The sequence below is a fragment of the Lissotriton vulgaris genome, chromosome 1_1, assembly GCF_964263255.1.
Source record: "Lissotriton vulgaris chromosome 1_1, aLisVul1.2, whole genome shotgun sequence".
NCBI classification, from domain to species: Eukaryota; Metazoa; Chordata; class Amphibia; order Caudata; family Salamandridae; genus Lissotriton; species Lissotriton vulgaris.
In genome coordinates this window covers 835,789,480-835,806,977 of record NC_141685.1, presented here as the reverse complement: position 1 = coordinate 835,806,977, position 17,498 = coordinate 835,789,480, and the positions used below count along the sequence as shown (strand labels likewise).

The window sequence follows — 17,498 nt, the reverse complement described above, 5'->3', positions numbered from 1 at the left end:
ATCAGTAAGATCTGGACAGACTCTTTCTCCTTGTCTCAGAGATTAATAAAACCGGCCAACTTAAGGAGGAATCATCTGTTTACGGCCTACAGGGTGTATTGGACTCCGGCCAAACTGTATAAGGTAACACAGGAGAACTATTGTTGCCCCCGCTGCAAACTCCTAGCAACAGACGACATGCACATATTCCTAGAGTGCCCTGAGATCCAGGAGTATTGGAAGGCGATTGTTGACTTTCTGGGAGAGGTTTTATCAATTACTATCCCCTGCTCTCCTAGGTAAGTGTTTTTTGGTCTACCACGCGGGTACAATATTAACAATTTCTCCTCACAATTCATATATTATGTTATTATGTGGTAGTCATAGCCAGGAGGGAGATCTGTAAAGAATGGAAGTCAGCGGCTCCTCCCAGATTTGCAGACTGTTTAAAAAACATCAAGGAAGTTTGTAAGATGGACATGGTTGGTCGAGCAGAAAGCTCAGAGAACGTATGGTCGGAACTAGTGGCCCGGTCAAAGAAGTAACGGTCCGATGATTATGCCAGAGGTTTGTGTCGGTCCTGTCCTCCCCTAGTCTGAGGTATTCCATCAAGAGACAGAGGAGTTGGATAAGGAAACAACCCACCTCTGGGAGATCTCTGGTTGCTGTATATTGACCCCAGGGCGGCACCAAGAATGTCAGTATAGAGCATATAACATCTGGTGGCATATATGAGGACCAAAAAAAAAATGTAAAAGAGAAAAAAAAAAAAAAGACCTATCATTTCTGCCATCAATAGTATGGGAGAACATGTGGGAGAACATATAGATTACTTTCTTCAGGATTTTGTTAAGGCATTACCTAGCTATGTATGTGACACAAGTGACTTTTTAAGTAAAATTCAGAACTTGAAATGGAATTCCAACATGCTTTTAATAACGTTAGATGTAGAATCACTCTACACTAGTATCAATCACTTCCAAGGGCTTTAGGCTGTTAAAAGCTTTTTATCTAGTCGGAGTATTGAATACTATGAACACAACAAAATGATTGTCCATCTAATTGACTGGTGCGTGACTAACAGTTTCTTTGAATTTGGTAAAGACTTGTTTAAACAATTAAGAGGAGTTGCAATGGGATCCTGTTTCTCCCCAGCTATGCGTGCTTACACGTTGGCTGGTGGGAGGAACAGGTCCTGGCTACCAAACACAAACATTGGGTAGATAATAATATTTGTTGTTACCTCCGTTATATAGATGACATCTTTATTCTGTGGAGCGGAGAAGAACAACAAGCTCTAAACTTTGTGAAAGAGATCAATCAAAACTCCCTTAATTTACATTTCACATCTCACATAAATAAAAACAGAATAGAATTTTTGGATGTAGAAATATATGTAGAAAATGAAATTATCAAGTCAACCTTACATAGAAAATCTACCGCTGGGAATGCTACTTTGCATGCGACCAGCATGCATCCCAAGCACCTTATATCGAGCATTCCATACAGTGAGATTTTAAGATTGAAAAGGATCTGCAGTTCGTCTCACGATTTTGATCTCTGTCTTAATGATATGATTGCACGATTGAAAGCACGAGGCTATACGGATACAGTTCTACAAAAATCTATTAACAAAGCCAAACTGAGATCTAGGGATAGCTTGTTTAAAAAGATTGATGTGGTATCTAAATCCAACACTACTAATGAATGTCCACGACTAATAACAACCTTTAGTAGTGAGGAAAGAAAACTAAAAGCTATTGTCTAGAAAAATTGGCCAATTGTTTTATCTGACACAGTACTTAATGGCAAACTTCCGGAGAATCCGGCTATTACCTTTAGACGAGCCAGGAATATGGGGTCTGTCTTGGACAAGGCAGCACCAGAAATGAAACAAAAATTATCTTGGTTGCAATCTATCAATGGTTTTAGAAAATGTACTAGTTGTCGCGCATGTAAATTTGGTCTCAGTGCGACTCATTATTCAATTCCATTCAATTCATGTGAGGTGCCCATTAGAGGCAACTTCAACTTCAAAACAGAATTTGCAGTGTATGTTCTCACATGCACCTGTGGCTTAAATTATGTCGGAAGTACCAAGCTACTGTTGCATGTGAGAATATTATAACATTTAAGAGCCATACTGCATAGCGACCCGGCTTATCCGTTGGCCCGTCATTTTAAAGATATTCATAACAAAGATGTGGCCTGTTTAAAATACTATGTGGTTGGAGCCAGTCCCAAACTTAAAAGAGGAGGTAATCGTGAGCGCTTATTAAGACAACTTGAGACCAAAATGATTTTAGAATTTGACAGCAAATGGCCAAATGGATTGAATAATACTGAAGAGATGCATAGTTTTTTATAATATTTTAATCTATGCAAATGGAATATCTTGACATAATCCGCATCTAGACATTTACATAACAAATCTGTATAATTGTCCTACTTTTCGCCACTATACAAATTCCCAATATATAGGTTCCCTAATATTGAGGTTTAATAACATGTAGAGACTAGAGTAGTAGGACAACGCAATAAAGATCATCAGTCTGATTTTTATAACTTTTCTAGCTTTAAATATATTCATATACTGTGCCTGTGTAACACTAACAAAGGGATTTTACTCCCGAAACGGGTTTGTTCTGAATAAATTCCTTTGCTGAAACTCTGCTGAACCCGTGAGTGCTGTATTTTCCTGAACCCGGCTGGGTATGTTAAAGGAAATTGGAGCTGGCATTTGTATACGCGGACACCATCGCGTTACAGCACCCGCTTTTAAGAGTGACTCGTTTGTGTGGTGTAACTGGAGCTTGGATATATATATATATATATATATATAACCTACTGGCTTTAGTTGTAGGTACTTATGGTTAGGACCAAAGTTTCCACAGGAAAAGCGTTTTTTTGTTTTGCCAATAACTTTTGTTTCCCTTTTTGATTCAGCTGCTGTGCTGAACGTTTCAGGGTAATCCGTCAAGCAGGGGCCGAGAAAAATGGGAGTCTCAAAAAAACGTTTTCCCCATGTTATGTCTATGGGGAGTTTTCAGTTTTTGAACTCAACTACAGCCCGAACCGCAGAACGGAATTCCACCAAATTTGGCAGAAAGCTAGATGCTGGTTAAATCCGTTCAGTAGTTTCAGAGATATTTAAGTTGAAAAATATAGATATCTGGGGATGCGAGTCCTTGCAGTGGACTCGCGGATCCTACTGTAATTTGATTGGCTGCCCACATTTCAACCAGGAAGAGTTGGCAGCCATCTTGGGACGCAGGTTGAAGCAGAGCCCCACAAAAAATGTAAATAATAGAGAAAAGGGGCGGTAGGAATACCCTGATCTTCAGACATGGTGGAGGGGTCAAAGGTTTTTTAAAATTAAATTATGCCATGAATTCACGACTGGACCCATGGATCAGAGGCATTTTTTTTAAAGGTGCATGGTGGCCCCCTAATAGGGGTTTAATTAAGCTCTGGGGACAACAACCTCCCTGAGGTTTTTTTTGTTTTTAATTATGTGGGGTGCCCACAAGGCACCCATCTGCGCCCCTGGAATCACTACGTCCAAGGGTCATTCATATATATATATATGTGTGTGAACAAGGGCGAGTTGGCCCGAAACGCGTAGCTGTAACCTGTGAATAAACTACTATCTGCTGTACCTGGCTGGTCCGTCTCCTTCGTTGCTGGCGCGACGCGCTGAGCTGTGTTGCAAGGAGCTGCATATATATATATATATATATATATATATATATATATATATATATATATATATATATATATATATATATATATATATATATATATATCCTTTTTTTTAAAAACAAACCTCCCACTTTGGAAGTTTGTTGTTAAACGTTAAAAAATCTTTAGAAAAGTTTGACTGCAAGCTCCCCTGGACAGCATTGCCAAACACACTACTAAATAGGCTGGAGGAATGAGCAACTGTAAACAAGGTCCTGATTCCTTCGCAATATGGCTTCAGGAAGGGTAAAGGTACCCAGGGTCAATGCTTTAACCTGATCCTGCTTGTCGCTAAATAAACCCAAGCAAAACAAGGCAACGTCTACCTGACTTTCATGGACCTATCTGCAGCCTTTGATAGCATTGCCCATTGTCATCTATGGAGGATTATGGGGGAGATGGGCATCGATGAGGCAATCATCTCCTTCATTAGACAGCTATATTCGAAGGCTGCACCTTGTGTCCGATATGGAAGGCAGGGAGAGTGTACAAGATGGTTTCCTATTACCAGGGGGGTACGTCAGGAGTGTGTCCTCGCCTCTTTCCTGTTTTCTTTATACACGAATGGAGTTGAGACTCCCCTTTTGGCCTCGACCTTGGATGTTCCCTCTATGAATAAATTCCGCATTCCAATACTCCTTGATGCTGATGATGCGGTTTTAATCGCATGAACAGGCATAGCACTCCAGAGGCTGATAGAATCATATGTTCTTTTTATGGGGAACTTGGACCTTAAAACCAACAAGGCTAAGTCCTTTATCTTAGTGACAGGTTCTAGACCTAAATATGCACGAACCTTTCATATTGCGAGGCACAAAATTGAAGACAGAAAAGTTCTCCTTTCTGGGGATGACATTTGACAGGATGGCCACATTGTCCCCAATGGTGAATAACAGAGGGCTGACCCTTGAAAAACGTAACAACGCTATACTTTCTTTAACAAAAAAACAGATTGATATTGTAAAAAAAGTATACCAGGCAAAATCCTCTTCGGTAGCCTCCTATGGAGCCGGAGTATGGGGCCATGCTAATTCAGTGGCCAGACAAACGACAGAAGATGCCTTCTGGAAAACAATGGTGGGTCTTCCTCATAGTTGTTTTAACTGCCACCTTGAAATAGGTGTCCCCTACATATCTGATCAGATAGGAATGGCGCCAATCCTCTTGTAGCATTCTATATGGCGAAGGGAATCCGTTAACTTGACAAAGCAGTTCATCATTGATTGCTTTACATTAGAACATGTGCAGAGGATCCCTTGGATCATGTATATAAAAAGATTGTATTTGCTCTGGGATTGGGAACTTTATATGAAACACCAAGTAATTGCTTTGAGTATATGGAAAAAAATTATGAAAACACGTTTCCTATCCCCCATGGGTAAAAACTGGTTCAAAATCAATAGTAGCAAATATACTGTTCAAGCACATCGTGATGGCCCGCAGTTTACAGCGGGACAACCAGCTTATATGTCGACGGTGAAAAATCCACGTCACAGATTGATTTTAACAATCTTATCTGTATGCTGGGCTACTCAACAAATAATTTTTCTCCCCACGTCCTATCTTGTTGTCCCTTCGGCGGCGTCTCCCCGCAATCTGATTTGCACATATTCTTCTTTTGTAAATTTTATATTAATTACCAGATTTTTTTAATACCTATCATGTGCAATTATAAATTTAAACAATGTTGTCCGGGTCTGTTTATCCTAAGAATGTTGCCTGATCATCTGGTCTGTTACTTTGTGGTGCCGTTTGTATGCCTTTCTCTAAAGACTAGGAAAATGCACATTGATGAAAATGAATTACTATGACTGTTTTATTAGTTCGTTTTAACGTATTCTCTAAAGACTAGGAACTTGCACACTTGTTTATAATGAATTATTTCTTTTTATCTTTTTTCTTTTAAAGTTGATTTTATTATTTTAAAAGCTGTTCCTATTGACCTAATACCTTGTAAATGTGTATTCATTTTGTTATTGGAAATTTTATGATTGGTACGCAAACTGATCGAATAAAGTTGATGATGATGACCGAGCCATCTGTCAAACTTTTCTTACAGTGACAGGAACTGCTTCGAGGATGGTGCCTATCATAATGTAGACATGTCCAGGGGTCGGCGGATATCTCTAAATTTGGTAGGCAGAGTAAAAGCAGGGTGGCAGACGTAAAGTGCTACACCACCCTGTCTGCCTTTACTCTGTTTCCCAAACTCTTTTGCAGGCCCTTTCTCTAGAGTGACACAGTGAGTGAAAAACAATGATGTGGAAAGCCAACCTGAGTGATTGCCATTGGTTAGACTATTTACAAGTATTTGTCCCATCACTTTTTGGATGTTTGATTGCCAATAGTATGCCTGCAAAACTGAGACTGCCACATGCTACTACTGGAAATGTTTGTGAATTCTAAAAAGTAGTCATTTTTCACCCATTCAAGAAATTCCTCTAAACATGCAAATTTGCTACCTTTTTGGAAAGCCAGTTACTACATATATTTAACTTCCTGATCCAAAAAATTAACAAGTTAAAACTTAGTGAAATCAAGACAATGAGATTGATTGATTGAAGACAATGACAAAAACAAATACAGACATAGAAGAATCGACTCAAGGCCTCGAGACCCAACTATCATGTAGCATTGATTTGGGGCAAATTGCACCGCAATCACCCACTCTGAGGCTACCTCCCTGCCTCCTACAGGTTTCATACATGATATATGGGAGATATGCTTACACATAAGACAAGGTCTACATGGGAAGTGTTACTAGGGACACCACCTCATGGACAAGAGTTACAATTACACACCTACTTGTAAAATAAAAAAAGGAAAATTAGATTTCTTGGGTGTCCTCTTCCTCCTGCATGATGGATGAGGATTGACAAGTTTAGGAGAAGGATCCCCAAGATAATTAAACTACAAGAAGGAATCCTTTAAGTTGGAACGCCAGTGCTTATATATGGGGGAACAGTGTCAAGATCTATAACTGTGTCTATAGCATCTTCCTTTATATGTGCCAATTTCTTTTCTTCCAGGGTAAAGGACTGGAGACTACTTATTGGCTCACTGGAGAGAAGGACAAGGAGTACAATCTGCCGACACCACCTTCAATGTAAGTATTGATCAATGGTTTCCTTTGTGAATCCAGAGAGTTCAATGTTATGCAAACATCACAGCTCAAAGTAAACCAATAATAACAATTGATTTTTTTACATTTACCTTCTGGTTGTGTGCGAATCTTTTGAATACACAAATACTGACCTTGAACTATTTAGACAACAAGATATCAACTAGTACAATATCGATCAGGTAAGCCACATGGCCACAGAAGGGATATATTTACTATCTTAAAGCCACATCTACTGACTGTACTGATATTCTGCAAGTTAATATTGTTGTAGGTTGGTAGTTAAAAGTCGATTTGAGGGTACCACATCTGCCTGGTACCTCAAAATTATGAACCACTGAGTCAGCTCCATCAACGGACTGAAGAACTCCACTTACACACAGATATTCCAGATGGTGCCATAACCAAACCCCTGATCTAGCTCACTAGCTTTAGACGTGGACTCACCACACAGAGGTTGTGCCGGTTTTTGATTTTTTTAGATGAATAAGAGCTTTGACTTCACTATATTACACAACACGTTTTTACCTTTCTCTTTTTTTGCTCATAGAATTCAAAACAACACTTTCTTTAGGGCCCACTCGTCACCATTATTTTTATTGTTATGTAAAATAAATGCCCAGCTCACTCTGCAGGTTATTTAAAATAGGTAGGTGAGCCCTCATGAGGCCAAACAAACAAAGATTGAAGAAGCCAATATAAAATTAAATTAAATGAAATGAAAAGGAGATTTATTAAGCGCGACTGCTGCCCTGGGGCGTCCAAGCGCTAAGAACCAGATTAGTGCCTCTCATTGTGGTCAGCGCAGGGGTTAGTCTGCTTTGTTGAATAGAAATGTTTTGAGCTGTCTGCGGAAGGTCGTCAAGTTAGGATTAGATCTTAAATAGAGAGGGAGTGAGTTCCATAACTGGGCTGCATTGTAGGAAAATGACAGACCTCCAGCTCTAGATCTTCTGATGCGGGGGACTGTCGCCAGAAAAGCATGAGTGGAGCGAAGCTGCTTGGTAGGGTGGTAGGGAGTAATCAGGGAGTGACTGATTTCTGGGCTGGCTTTCCAATATGCTTGATGGGAAATGCACATGGACTTAAATGTAATTCTCTCCCTGACAGGGAGCCAATGTAAGGTTCTCAAACCAGGCTCCGCCGGACTCTACGTGGAAGACCAAGCAAAGTCTGTGCTGCACAGTTTTGGACCCGTTGACGTTTTTGCAGACAGTATTCAGGCGCCCCTAGATAAAGGGCGTTACTGAAATCGAGGCGGGATTGGATTAGTCCCTGCGTAACAACCTGCTTAGCTTCAAAAGGTAGAAGTGGGAAGATTTTCTTCATCATTCTGATGAGTCCAAAGCAGGTCGCTGAAAGTTTAGTTACTTGGGTATTAAAGGTCAGAGTTTTATCTAACCACACCCCGAGACTTTTGATATTGTCTCTGGGCATAGGAGGCGCACCCATGCTGATGGGCCATGAAAGGACCATAGTGGGCGAAGCTAATGAACCGAGGAGCATAAGCTCGGTTTTATCCCCATTAAGCTTGAGGTGCAACGCCGTCATCCAGCTCTTGACCTGTTACAGACAGGCCATTAGACTGGTTTGTGGCAGCTGGCAATTCTTTTGCGAGAAAGAGACCACTAGCTGAGTATCGTCCGCGTATGTAACGATCTTAATGCCATATGGGCGGACGATCTCTGCCAGCGGTCTCATATATGCATTGAAGAGCGTAGGGCTCAGTGATGGGCCCTGCGGCACCCCACAGCCCAGGGGATTGCTTGAGGAGACAGAGGCTCCCTCAAAGACCTGAAAGGTCCTACCACTTAAGAAGGACTTGAACCAAGCCAGAGCTTCACCTGACACTCCTAAGCTATGGAGAAGGCGCAATAAGGTTTCATGATTTACCATGTCAAAGGCGGCTCTTAGATCAAGGAGGATAACTGCCACGGATCCTCCCCGATCCAAGATCCGCCTGGCCTCCTCTGTGACCGCCAGCAGGGCGGTCTCTGTCCCATGCTTGGGTTGGAAGCCTGTTTGAGTGGCATCCAATAGATGGTTGCTCTCAAGAAATCTAGTAAAACGGATGTTGATGTGTTTCTCGAGGATTTTGCTCATCCAAGGAAGCAAGGAGATTGGACGGGTCGAGGGTAGGCTTCTTCAGGAGTGCTCGCACCATAGCATGTTTCCAGGTAGGTGGTACGGTACAGGTAGAATGGGGCAGTTCAGTAGCTCCATAATCAATGGAAGAATGGTCTGACTGGCTGAAACTAGTGTGCATGGGGGCGCAGGGTCACATGGGGAACCGGATTTCACTTGGCGTATCAAAGGGTCAAGAGTTTCTAAGTCTGGTAGGGGAAAATGCTCTAAGGTGTTTTGATGGGGATACCCAACTTCTGTGAGAGGGTATGGTCCTTGAGTAGGAGAGTCTAATTCCAAGTCTGGGAATGATCGATAGATCTTATTTATTTTTTGATAAAAAAATTCCGCTAGGTCGTTGCATCGGGAGAGTGAGTTGTGGTTGGTGGCCTGGGATGGTGGCAGCCTAGTCAGGTCTTTTACTATTTGATACATCTCTTTAGCTTGAGATATAGCTGACATAATTTTCTTCTCACTGTAGTAGGTCGACTGTGTTGTTTTTATTTCTGATTTATAGGCTCTGATAGCCTCCCTATATGTAGCTTCGTCTGTAGCGGCATATTCCAGTCGCCACCTCCTCTCGAGCTTCTTGCATAGGCGTTTTTTCTCTCTAAGCTCTTCCGAATACCAGGGAGCTGTTTTTCGCTGTCTTTTTAAGTTGGTATTACGAAGGAGAAGTATGGAATCAAGAGATTCCAAGATCCAATTGTCATACTCCTTGTTGTCTAAGGAGGGATCCCCAACAAGTGGGGGTCTGGAGGCAGCAAGAGTGCTAGTCCACTGGTTCAATGGAAGTCTGGACCAGTTTGTTTAGATCTGTTTAGGTTTCGGCTAGACCATGCATATGCCGTCTAGAAGAGACATGTTGTGTTTAATCTGTGGGCTTCAGCCCACAGGCTTCCCATTGGCTCGCTCCATCGTGTGTCTCATATTCTTTGTCTTTATTTTTCCCTGGCATGCATGGTCATGCCTCTTCTTGTGTTTAGCCCCCTCATCTCAGAGCATGGACCAAGTACTTGTAAACATTTATTTATTTTATTTATTTATTTTTTACATTTATAATGCGCACAGATACCCACAAAGGGTTTCCCGGCGCCATGGCTAAAAAGGGCAAAGCACAGAAAGCAACTGTTGACAACACATTGGCCGCTATTTATTTAAACAGTTATTTATTAAACAGCCAGGTTTTAACTTGTTTCTTAAAACTGGCATAGTTTTCCTCTTTCCGCAGGGCTAAAGGAAGGGAATTCCAAAGAACTGGTCCCAGGCGGGAAAAAGATTTACCTCCCATTCGGGCCAGTTTGAATCTGGGTACTGTGAAAGTTGCTCCATTTAAAGAGCGAAGATTGCGTACAGGTACATGAGGCTTAACCAGTTTCTGCAAATACCGTGGTGCGGTTCCCGCTCTAATCTTGAACATGTAGGTCAAGGCCTTAAACCGGACCCGGTTTTCAACTTTCAACCAGTGTAGGTCTCTAAGGTGGCTCGAGATCCTTGCTGTCCTAGGGATCTTACACAACAGCCTGGCTGCGGAGTTCTGGACAAGCTGCAACCGTCTGGTTACAGCTAAGTTGGAGCCCAGATATAGAATGTTACCGTAGTCAAGCCTAGATGTTATTAGCGCATTGACTACGGTCTTCTGGGTATCCACAGGCAGCATCCAGATAATCTTCCGCAGCCATTTAATTATCGTGAAACAAATGCCAGCCACTTTATTAGCCTGTTGTTTCATCGATAGAGAATCATCGATGCACACCCCTAAGTTTCTAACCTGGGTAGATGGGCTGGGAAAAGCTCCCAGGGATGGCGGCCAGTGCCTCTCCTGCCACAGATCACGATTTTTTCCCAGAAGAAGAATCTCCGTCTTCTCCCCGTTAAGCTTCAGCTGGTTAGTTGACATCCAGCTGAAGACCTCCTGAAGACCAAGTTTCAGAGCTGAAGGGGATGAAGATTCTGCGTTGGTGAGGGAAAAAATAATCTGTGAGTCATCCGCATAGGTCATCAGTTCAAGACCTACTCGCTCTGCTAAATCAGCGAGGGGGCGGAGGTAAAGATTGAAAAATAGTGGGCTTAAAATTGAGCCCTGAGGCACACCATGGGATGACGGAAAAATGTCCGACTGGGCATGTGAGGACGAGATCTGAAACGTCCGGTTGCTCAGATAAGATCTAATCCAGTCCAATGCGGCCCCTCCGACACCATCCCCACTCAGCCTGGCAAGCAGTCTGTTGTGCGAGATAGTGTCGAAAGCCGCGCTCAAATCGAGCAGGACGAGAGCAACCGTTTGCCCGTCGTCCAAAAGTCCCCTGATCTTCTCCGTGACTCCCAAGAGGGCAGATTCGGTGGAATGGCCTGCCCTGAAGCCCGACTGGGAATAGTGGAGCAAGTTGTTATTCTCCGTGTACAATGAGAGCACGCCATGGATATGTTTCTCTAAAATTTTTGAGAAAGCAGGCAGCAGAGATATCGGGCGATAATTTGCAAGAACCTCTGGGTCGGCAGATGGCTTCTTCAGCAAAGGGCTGACCATAGCGTGCTTCCACGATGACGGAACAGTTGCCAGACGGATGGAAGCATTAAGTGTCTCGGCAATAGTTCCTAAGGCACCGTCATCCAGTTGGCACAGAATGTTAATAGGGAGGGGATCGCACGGAGAACCTGATTTGATGGAGGTCGCCAAAAGTTTTAAGGTGCCCACGGAAATATAAGGCCAGGCATCCAGCCGATTTCCTAGTGGGCTTTCTAAAGGAAGGGCTTCCCTGTCCTCCCTCACCGGGGGGTTAATGTTCCACCGGACCTACATTTTTCTCTCTTTTTCAGCACTCTATACAGTGATCGTTCTTTTACCAGCTCCCTCTACTCTCACCCGCTCTCATGCCTCTTTCACAGATCACCCCCTCTCTGTCACTGCTTTTTCCTTTGTTACGTTGTCTGTTTCCCCCACCTCCCCGTTCCATCTCTGCTTGCTACAAGGCACCTCCCAGTGCTTACCCTGTCCACATATCACCCCCTTCCCGACCCGGTCACTGCTTTAAACCCCCATTGTAGTCTGTTTTATTCTTGTGAGTGGTGGTGGTATCCCTTTTAATGTACTGTTAGTGTGTAGCCGACATGCTGATTCGAGCACGTGTGCACGTTTGCTATTACTTGGCACATGTTTAGTCGCTATTTATTTTCTGCCAGTGTCAGTACTAAGTGTGTGTGTGCGTGTTAACACCATATGTGGTCGTTCAGCTATGATCTTTATAGCTGAGAAATAGTAATGGTGCTGGTTATAGTGGTGGTGGTGTGAATGATGATTCTGGTAATGCTTTTGCTAAATAATTGTTGTGGTAATACTGATTGCTGTGCTTGTGCATAATGGTGGGAAGTGGGGATGGTAATGCTTATGAAAGTAAAGATAGTGCTGCGGTGGTAATTGTCATAACAATGTTTGTAGTAATATAAGTGGTGGTGTTAATGGTGATGGTGGTAGTGTTGCTGGTAATGGTGGTGTTGCTGCCAACAGTGGTGCTGCAAAGTTTGAAATTGTGTTTTTTTTATACTTCTTATTGTTTTTTTATTTCGTACCACAACAATACACAATTGTGTCACTGGCAAGCTTGTTATCTGGAAAATTTCCAAACAAATTAAGCTCTCATGTGCTCCTTCTAACACAGAATAGTGTTTATGATTCCTACATCTCTGCAGTCCTTAGCATTTAATCCTGTCCTCTGATTATCACTTGGCTGCTACTTCCAATGCATACACTTAGTCTTGGGGAATCAGCTCATAGGTTGTCTCAGTTCCTTCCCCGCTCTTTAATCGTATGCTAACCCCAAATGTTTCATCCAAGCCCTCTATGTCTTGTGGTGATTTCCTAAGCATCCTCTTTCCCCTTTTAGCTATTTCCCTATGCTCTTTGTTCCAAGGTGGGGGTAGTGTGGCTTCCCTGGTGTCTCATAATGCTGTGTTTGGCCACCATGACCCCAATGTAACAGAATATGATTTTTTATCTTGTTAAGCCCTCCTTTCCTAGAATCCCCATAATGACCTACTTTAGCACCAGTTGGATCAATTTGCCCTCCAGCGCTGACATCTCTTCCCCTACCTCTTTCCTGATCTTTTTTGCATCCCCATAAGCTGTGTGCAACAGTACCATTTTCCTTTTTACGTTTGAGGCCAGTTCCTGTAGGGGTCAATGTCATCATATGATAATAAGCTCTATATCATATTTTGAGTTGAATCAAACTGAAATTGGAGGGGATCACAACTTCTCTTGGGTGTCTTATTGCATCATCAGAGTCCTTATTTTCAAGCTCAACTAGGTCTTGCCACCTCTCCCTGAGCTTTTTCAAGCTATCTGGAGTGTTTTCAGTAAGTGTTTTATAGGTTTTTCAAACCACATCCTTCCACAATGCTTCCTTCAAACCCTTCTTTCAAAGGGATCTCTTTAGGAATTTATGTCTAGTCCTCCTCCTAAGTATCTGTTACATCCTTAAGATACAGATATGTGTAATATTGGGTGGGGTATAGTTCATATTCCTCCAAGAGTTGAGTGAAATCCCTCAAATCTCTCTGCCCCCTGGAATGTCTCCCAGAGTGAGAATAGCTATGCAGTCCCAGCTCCGGACCGTTGCAGACTCAATGGAGAATCAATAAATCTCCTAACATAACCCTCACCCATGGAAGCATCTTCTGAGTCCTTGTCTTTCTCCGTCCCATGACAGCTATGACCATTCTCACATCGTGATCACTGCTAAGGTAACGTGCTGAAGGTTCCCTAGCCCTTTCCTATTATACAGGGAGTGACGGAATGATTTGGTCATAGCAGGTGTGATACACATGCTCTGTATATTTCTGTCATTTAGTGTTGGGCTTGGACGTTTGCGACTTGTTTTTCTTCGAAGGCATTGACTACACCTCTATATGCCTTCATTTGGCTGCTATTGCACAAAAGACGCAGAGCAGAGAACACTCTTCACTATTCAGGATCCCTGTCATATAGGCTTTTGTGGAAGGTCTCAAAAGCATCATCCCACCAAGAGTTCTACCTGCCCCAGTTTGAACCCTTACTGTGGTCCTCACTAGACTTATGGGCCCTCCCTTTAAACCTGTGCACTTGTGATCCCTACAATTTTTTTCATGGAGAATTGCCTTCCTGGTTGCTTTTACTTACTCAACGTGCATTAAGGAGCTACACGCCCTCACACTAAAAGAGCCTTTCTTCCAAGTACACAATGACATGACCGTACTTAGAACTGATCAAAGTTTTCTTTCCAAAGTGGCATCTCCTTTTCACCTTAATCAAACAATAGAGCTCCCAGGTTTCTTCCCCCAACCAGATTCGGTATCCGAAAGGGCTTTACACACACTTGATGTTAAACTTGCCATCATGTACTACATTGATACAATCAAACCCTTTTGCAAGACTTAGTAACTCCTTTTTGCTTTTGCAAATCTCACAAGGGCTGTCCTCTATCGAAACAGGCTAGCTAGGTGGTCTGGCAAGCACATCCAGGGAAAGTACCTCAAAGCTATGAGACCCTTGCCTGCCCTGTCAAGGCAACATTCCATCAAAAAAAAAAAAGGAGCCAATGGAACATCAAAATTGCTGACATCTATAAGGTAGCTACGTGGTTAACACAACACCCCTTCACTACATACTATTGTGTGGACATCCTAACACACTAAAAAGCTAGGGTTGGTCTTAAAGTCTTAGGGCCATATTTATTAGCGCTGTGGTGCAGGGCAGCGCAGCAAGTCAACATGCTGAGCTGTCCTGCTTCACCTGGAAAGGGCAGGAATGTGCTGTGTTTATCCAATAGGGCACATTCCTGTCCTTTCCTCCTGCACTTGTGCCATTTCAGCAGCCTACTGCCAACACAGGCACCCTTGCACAATGGTGCATGGGTTCCTTTGTTGTAGGCAGAGTTGTTTTTGTGCAGGCAGGGGCACCTTCCTGCAAAAAAACATTTTTAAGAGGCTTTTTTCTCTTTCTACAGCCTAACACAGAGTGAGCCTTCATTCATACAGTATGACAACACTAAAGGCAGTGACAACATGGTACAGAGAAGCGCAGAAGATAGTTATAGCCAAGCGCAAAGAAGTGCTAAATGTAAAAACTTTTCTGACGCAAAGAAATGCTAAAGGCAGTAGGAACCAGATACAATGCAAAAAGGCGAGAAGGGTCAAGAACCAGTGCAAAAAACAAAGTCAGTATTCACCGCCAAAGAAGAAGACAATCCTCACAACCAGAGAGTGGGCGAGTACCATCAGAGACTGGATTAGTCAACCAAGAGGGACAGTAGCCCCCACCAAGGATTTTCGCTGTAACCGCTCTGTCGTGAGATCAGTTGTACAGCTTTGACATCAGAGGATGTCATAGGACCCCAAGTTTCATGGCCAAAGTAAACCTACCTCACCCGTGGACCTAGAACTCCACCACAACTCACCCCTGTCGACTGCACAGCAGCAGGAGCATCTTTGAGCTGCATACCCAGCATCAGAACCACTAAATTGTTGTCTACAGCTGTCGTTTCCTAAAGGCTGTAACTTGACTCAGAGACCCAGCACCCTGAGAAAGAGGAGATCAAGACCCATACCCCCTCTAGCAAGCAGAGTAGTGGGGGCCCAGGGTTAAAAAAGGTTTTTGACAGTAGACCTTGCTTTGACTGTAAGCAAACAAAGCACTACAGAGGGGATGCAGCCTGTCCCAAGACAAAGGTTACCAATGGTTTAGCCAGAGTAGCCTTTGAGGAGGATTCCTCTGATGAGGATATCCTGGTAACCTTTAACTGGGTGAAGGACGCTGATGTTGAATTGGTGATTCCTGAGGGTGGTAGTAAAGACTTTCACCACATCAAGGGGAATGGGATCCCAGTCACTACCCTGAGCGACATCTATCTGCCAGTCACACCATGATGTCGGACAGGTTGTTGTCCTGAGACCAGTATTTTCCAGGAGAGTAAGGGCTATCCAAGGGTAGGTCACTATCAGACCTCCTGTGGCTTAAGCGATCCTAGAGATAGGGGGTACCCTTAGCTGTCATGGGTAGTAGTCAGACCTGACCTCTCCTAGATTGTCTCCTAGGCAATGACCTCCCAGAGTTTGGTCTGAGCCCAGAGGGGGCAGTTGCCCAGGGCACTGCCTCTCCCAAGGATCCTAACGGTCCCGTCCCTAAGAATAGGAGACTTAGGCCCCAGAAGAAAGGCAAAAAGAAGAAAGGTAGCCAACTCTTAACAAGAGACTCAAGGAGCCAAGGGAATCTATCCCAGTAAGGGAGAACCCCAAAGTTGGCACTGGAAGGTCTATCCTATTCCCAAGAAGTCCTAAAGAGTCAGGCAACGGCTCAGCAACAGAGTGTCACCCCTGAGCTGGCAGAAGAAAGGCTGGAAGAAGGGTGTCTACCACATGAGGTGGTATCCCCCCACTCTGAGAAAATAGAAAGGCTCCAAGAACCCAAAGCATCCCTAAGATAGCCCATCCACCTGCTAGTGGAAAGCTAAGGGTGTGGTTCTGGGCACTGACATCTGTCAGTATCCTCTGCTCGATGTTTGCTTTCAAGGCAGCCTTGTCCATAGCATGGGGGTCAGACCACATGACAAGAAGCAAAGTAGGCCCCCTGACCCTGTAGGTTATGGTGGGGTTACTCCAGTGCTGGATAACCTCTTTGTGTTAGCTAGGTGTTGCCATAGCTACGGTTGGGTTAGAGGAGGTAGGTATCTCCACACCCAAAGTAAAAGACAAGGATGGAAAAGGCAGAGTGTTAGCTAAAGTCTAGTTTAGGATGTGTCCTGTCAAAGTAGAGGTAGGTCAGTTCCCCAGATTGAATATATGTACGGCAGAGTAAGCCCTGCAATACGACAGCCAGTTTCCTACATCCGTCCTCGCTGAATGGTCAGGGAAACGGGTTTGAGGTCTCCCAGGCGTATTAGCTGAGGGGGGGGGGGAGGGGTTGCGTATGGTCACTGGCTTTTTGCATCCACCCCCTTTTTGCCCCCATTAGGACTGCTAGCTGCTGGTTTTCAACTCTGAATGTGCACTGATGCACCTGTGCCCAAGCTAGTCCAGTGGCCTCGCACAGGCTCTAGCACACACAGAGCTTTCTGCCCCCCTGGAGAGACATGTGAATGACTCCCAGGCTTAGGAACAAAGGCAGTTTCCACAGAGTGAGGTGTGACCTCCTGTTCCAGGCAGGCCACTCAGGGTGTTAGCCCAAAAGGCGAGCTTCAAAGGGGAAGCGGCCTTTTAAGGGCTGCTGAAGATAACACTACCGAGCAGGCTACCTTTTGTTCATGCCAAAAAATTGGAGACATGGACAGAGAGAGAAAACACAACCCCAAAGCGGTTTGCCCATGGGCGTGTAGCCCTTAAGTAGCTACATAGCTCCTCATAGTTAAAATAAGGTCTCAACATCTTGAGAGTGGCAAGAATATTGCAATCTTGGATTTTCAAGGGCCATACATCACCGGAACTTTGTCACTGAAGAGGAGGGGAATTGCTAGCCCATTGGCTAGTGACCATGTTGTACCCTGGGTGCAGCACTTTCCCG

General features: G+C 43.7%; 1 protein-coding gene across 1 annotated transcript in view; it reads left to right on the top strand.

Annotated features, from left to right (window-relative positions):
• Positions 1 to 17,498, top strand: part of LOC147747979 (guanylyl cyclase C-like) — a 501,196-nt gene that overhangs the window by 456,943 nt on the left and 26,755 nt on the right. Inside the window, exon 26 of the mRNA XM_086957493.1 lies at positions 6,750 to 6,826. Within this exon, the coding sequence (XP_086813619.1) occupies positions 6,750 to 6,826 (77 nt within the window). The remainder of the gene's footprint in view (positions 1 to 6,749; positions 6,827 to 17,498) is intronic.